The following is a 4,579-nucleotide window of genomic DNA, read 5'->3' on the forward strand; positions in this document are numbered from 1 at the left end:
GCAGGGGGCGTCTGGGGACCCGTCCCCTTAGTGGACAAAAGATGAACGGAACCCAGGGTGACTGTCAAACGCTCGGTCGTGGGAGGTGGCCCACACGTTTTCCAGGTCTTTGTTCTGCCGCAGCCCCGCCTCCGAACCCCACCCTCTTCTGATCGCTGGACCGTCCACCCTGCGCGGCCAGCCAGCCACACCCAACCCACAGGCTCCCAAGGAACAAAAGCCGCGGGAGGAGGGGTCCTGGGTACCAGCCGGAGAGCTGTGGACTCTTGGACAGGGTCGGGCAGGGCGGTGGAGGCCCCGAGGTGGCCCGGTCCCCGGATGCCGCAGCCACAGAGAAAGGGAGCGAGCGGCCCTTGGCGGAGACAAAAGAGGGGACGCACGTATCCTGGGGGCAGGGCGGAGGGCACCCTGGGGCCCTTGGGCCTTAAGTGTGTAGGATCACGGCCCTTCGGCCCCAACAAGCTGTCACAAGGACGTCCTCCCGGGGCCGAGGTTCGGCGGCCGCCGCACCGCTGTTGGATTGGGGAAAGGGGCAGCCGTCTCCCCGGGGATGGTGGCTCAGGGGGCTCTGGCCGAAGGTGGGAGAGGAGCCGCAGTCCGCGGTGGTAGCGAAACCCAGGCCACCGCCGCTACCACCGGCCGGCGCCCCAGTACAGAGCGCTCCTTTCCGGAGCACCTGGCGCCCCCTCCACCTGTTCCAGCCTTCCACCCCCACACACCCGGTGCCCGCTCTCCCCCCACACCCGGCCTGCCATGCTGGTCACCCTCGCGTCTCCACCCTCCCGCCATGGGTTCCTTCACCCACCCCCAATTCTCGGTGCCCAGCTTTTCCACACCCTCCCCCCCCCCCCCCCCCCGAGGTCCTAGACAATGCACACGCCCCCAACCCGGCTCCGCGCAGCCCCCAGGCCGCGCCCGGCCCGCAAGCCTCTGCCGATTGGCCGCGGGCCCGTGGTCCAGCCCCCTGGACGGTCTCTGGGGCCCGGAGCATTACGTCAGCGGGGCCTGGAGAGCGCTAGCGCGAAGGGGACTGGGGGGCTCGGGCTGGGGGCGCGGCCTGCGCGGGCCGCCCCACCCTCCTCTTATAAAAGGCCGAACCCGCGGGGCCGGCGCTCTCAGCCGGCTGGTTCCCGAGCGCGTTCCCGGTGACCCCGCAGTGGGTGTGCAGGGGGGCCGACAGACCGACCAGACGCCGACCCGGGCCAGAAGAAGCGAGCCGGCACCATGCGCGAGATCGTGCACATCCAGGCGGGCCAGTGCGGCAACCAGATTGGCGCCAAGGTGGGCGCGGCGCCCGGGGTTGGGGGAGGGTCGGGTGGGGACGGGGGCCCAGCCTGACGCCCCTCGGGTTCCGGGCGCGAACGTCGTCCTGAGCGGGCCTGCGTCTCCCCAAGTGCAGACCTTCCCGCGGCTCTGTACTGCGGAGCCGGGCGTGCGCCCGCGGCGACTTTCGGCGGGAGTGGGGGGAACCCCGCAGCTTGAGGCTGTGACTCGTCTGGCCCCTAGGTCCCCGGCCGCCCCTCCCTTCTCTTCTCTAAACCTCGCACGCTGGTCCGGAGCGCGCTCGGGGTGTCCGCGGCTGTGCGCCACTTTGCGGGCGGGGCCCGGACTCCGGGAGAATCGGTTTCACTCGCTCGAACTCTAGTCGAGTGGCGGGGGGAGGGGCGGAGGACCAGCATCTCGTGGTCCCCGGACGTGCCTTGAATCTAACCACCCCCCTCCAGCCCCTCAGGTCCTCGACCCCTTCCCACCCCCCCGCGCCGCTGGGCGCCCCACGCGCCCGCCGTCCAGTTGCTAGCCTCTCCCCTCCCCGCCGAGACCCCCGCCTCCCGCCTCGAGCAGCTGTTCGCCCAGGAAACGCCCAGTTTCTACTCGGTGACCCTGCAAAATTCAAGCCCTGCCGCTGTGCGGGTCGGACTGCCCTAAAGCTGCGGAGACGCTGGGCTGTCGGAACCGAGTTTTTCATTGTGTGTCTCGGGCCTCTCGGCGGTGGGGCGTGGCCTAACGCAGGTTTTTCTGTGTCTCAGTTTTGGGAAGTCATCAGTGATGAGCATGGCATCGACCCCACTGGCAGTTACCACGGAGACAGTGACTTGCAGCTGGAGAGAATCAATGTGTACTACAATGAGGCCACCGGTAATCGCCTTTACCCCGCGCGCCTCCCCAAGGGACTGACCCCAGAAGTGTAGCCCCAGGGCAGGGTGGTTTAGCGGATGTAGGATTCCTATCTTTCCCTGAGGTTTTTTTTTTTTGGAGGGTGGAGGGAACGGAGGTGGTGGGGGTGTGAGTGCTCCTTTGAGAATCTTGTTAGAATCCCGTCTTGTGTCCTTTGTTGGGGATACAAGCAGCGCTGCAAGGAAGGAAGCTGGTACCAGGGGCAGGTCTGAGTCCTGCTCTGTCCCCGCAGGTAACAAGTATGTGCCTCGGGCCATCCTGGTGGACCTGGAGCCGGGCACCATGGACTCCGTCAGGTCTGGACCCTTCGGCCAGATCTTCAGGCCTGACAACTTCGTGTTTGGTGAGTGACTGGCATGGCTGATGGCCTGGGAGCTAAACTTATGGTGGACAGCTCAGGGTGGAGGGGTGTGACCACCTTAGATAAAGTATGGAGCTGTGTGCTCATTTTGTCTTAATATATAACCTAAAACAAAAGGTCTTTCAACCTCTAATAGCCAGGTCCCTAACCTTCCTTATTTTTAATTATGTCCATGACCAAATATTTTAATGTTTGGTCATTTTAATGATAACCTGAAATCATATCTGAACTCTGACTCACTGAGCTCTGTTAAAGGGTTTAAGGTGAAAAAGAATTTAATGCAATCATCAGTGACTTATGAAGACTCTCTCCCTCTGGCAGGCCAGAGTGGTGCCGGGAACAACTGGGCCAAGGGCCACTACACAGAGGGCGCCGAGCTGGTGGACTCGGTCCTGGACGTGGTCAGGAAGGAGTCCGAGAGCTGTGACTGTCTGCAGGGCTTCCAGCTGACCCACTCGCTGGGGGGCGGCACGGGGTCTGGGATGGGGACCCTTCTCATTAGTAAGATCCGCGAGGAGTACCCCGACCGCATCATGAACACCTTCAGCGTCATGCCCTCGCCCAAGGTGTCCGACACGGTGGTGGAGCCCTACAACGCCACCCTGTCCGTGCACCAGCTGGTGGAGAACACGGACGAGACCTACTGCATCGACAATGAAGCGCTGTATGACATCTGCTTCCGCACCCTGAAACTGACCACCCCCACCTACGGGGACCTCAACCACCTGGTGTCGGCCACCATGAGCGGGGTCACCACCTGCCTGCGCTTCCCGGGCCAGCTCAACGCCGACCTGCGCAAGCTGGCCGTGAACATGGTGCCCTTCCCGCGCCTGCACTTCTTCATGCCCGGCTTCGCGCCGCTCACCAGCCGGGGCAGCCAGCAGTACCGGGCGCTGACGGTGCCCGAGCTGACCCAGCAGATGTTCGACTCCAAGAACATGATGGCCGCCTGCGACCCGCGCCACGGCCGCTACCTGACCGTGGCCGCCATCTTCCGGGGCCGCATGTCCATGAAGGAGGTGGACGAGCAGATGCTCAACGTGCAGAACAAGAACAGCAGCTACTTCGTGGAGTGGATCCCCAACAACGTGAAGACGGCCGTGTGCGACATCCCGCCCCGCGGCCTGAAGATGTCGGCCACGTTCATCGGCAACAGCACGGCCATCCAGGAGCTGTTCAAGCGCATCTCGGAGCAGTTCACGGCCATGTTCCGGCGCAAGGCCTTCCTGCACTGGTACACGGGCGAGGGCATGGACGAGATGGAGTTCACCGAGGCCGAGAGCAACATGAACGACCTGGTGTCCGAGTACCAGCAGTACCAGGACGCCACGGCCGACGAGCAGGGCGAGTTCGAGGAGGAGGAGGGCGAGGACGAGGCCTGAGCCGGCTGGAGGCGGAGCGGAGGCCGGGTAGGGAGGCCGGGAGGAGACGCGGGGAGGGGGGCTCGCGGAAGGAGACAAGCACGCCTGGGCTCACTGGCGGCGGGCGCTGGGGCTCTCTGGTGCTCTTCACTGTTGCCTGTCCCTTTTTTTTTCTTTTTGTAATATTGATGACATCCATGTAACGTTTGAGATCTTTCTGAACTACTGTTGTAATGGCTAAAATCACATAAACGTTTGTGTCCTAACGGTGTCCTCTTTCCTGTCTCCTCCTCTTTATTATCAATTTAAATGTCACTTTCAGAACACATTCTACTGAGTCCTTCCTTCAGCAAGCGAAGGGATGGGTAAATGCTCAGATGAATTTACTCTTCAGCTTCAGAAGGATAAAATCAAACCAACCACAGGCATAAAATCAAACCAAGCAATTTAGGAAGGGCAATGAATCCGACTTTTAAGATCCCTTTTTCTTTTATTGGCTGCGAGGTGGGGCTAGTGGGGAATTCCCCCAGCAGGGGTGGAACCCTGTCCAAGTGGAAGTGGACGTGCAGAGTCCTAACCACTGGACAGCCAGGGAATTCCCTTAAGATGCCTTTAAGTAAATAGTTTATTAGCTGAGAAATGCCTGCTTGAAAGCACACTGACTCTTCTCTTGGAGAAATCC

At 62.0% G+C, this 4,579-nt stretch overlaps 1 protein-coding gene across 1 annotated transcript; it reads left to right on the forward strand.

The window, feature by feature from the left end:
* Positions 1-1,103: 1,103 nt before the first annotated feature.
* On the forward strand, positions 1,104-4,163 carry LOC109577043 (tubulin beta-2B chain). The gene is made up of 4 exons (XM_019985773.2): positions 1,104-1,281; positions 2,028-2,136; positions 2,408-2,518; positions 2,858-4,163. The coding sequence occupies exons 1-4, from the start codon at positions 1,225-1,227 to the stop codon at positions 3,916-3,918; spliced, it is 1,338 nt and encodes a 445-aa protein (XP_019841332.1). The 5' UTR covers positions 1,104-1,224; the 3' UTR covers positions 3,919-4,163.
* The last annotated feature ends 416 nt before the right edge of the window (positions 4,164-4,579 follow it).

Source organism: Bos indicus, chromosome 23 (genome assembly GCF_029378745.1).
Source record: "Bos indicus isolate NIAB-ARS_2022 breed Sahiwal x Tharparkar chromosome 23, NIAB-ARS_B.indTharparkar_mat_pri_1.0, whole genome shotgun sequence".
Classification (NCBI taxonomy): Eukaryota; Metazoa; Chordata; class Mammalia; order Artiodactyla; family Bovidae; genus Bos; species Bos indicus.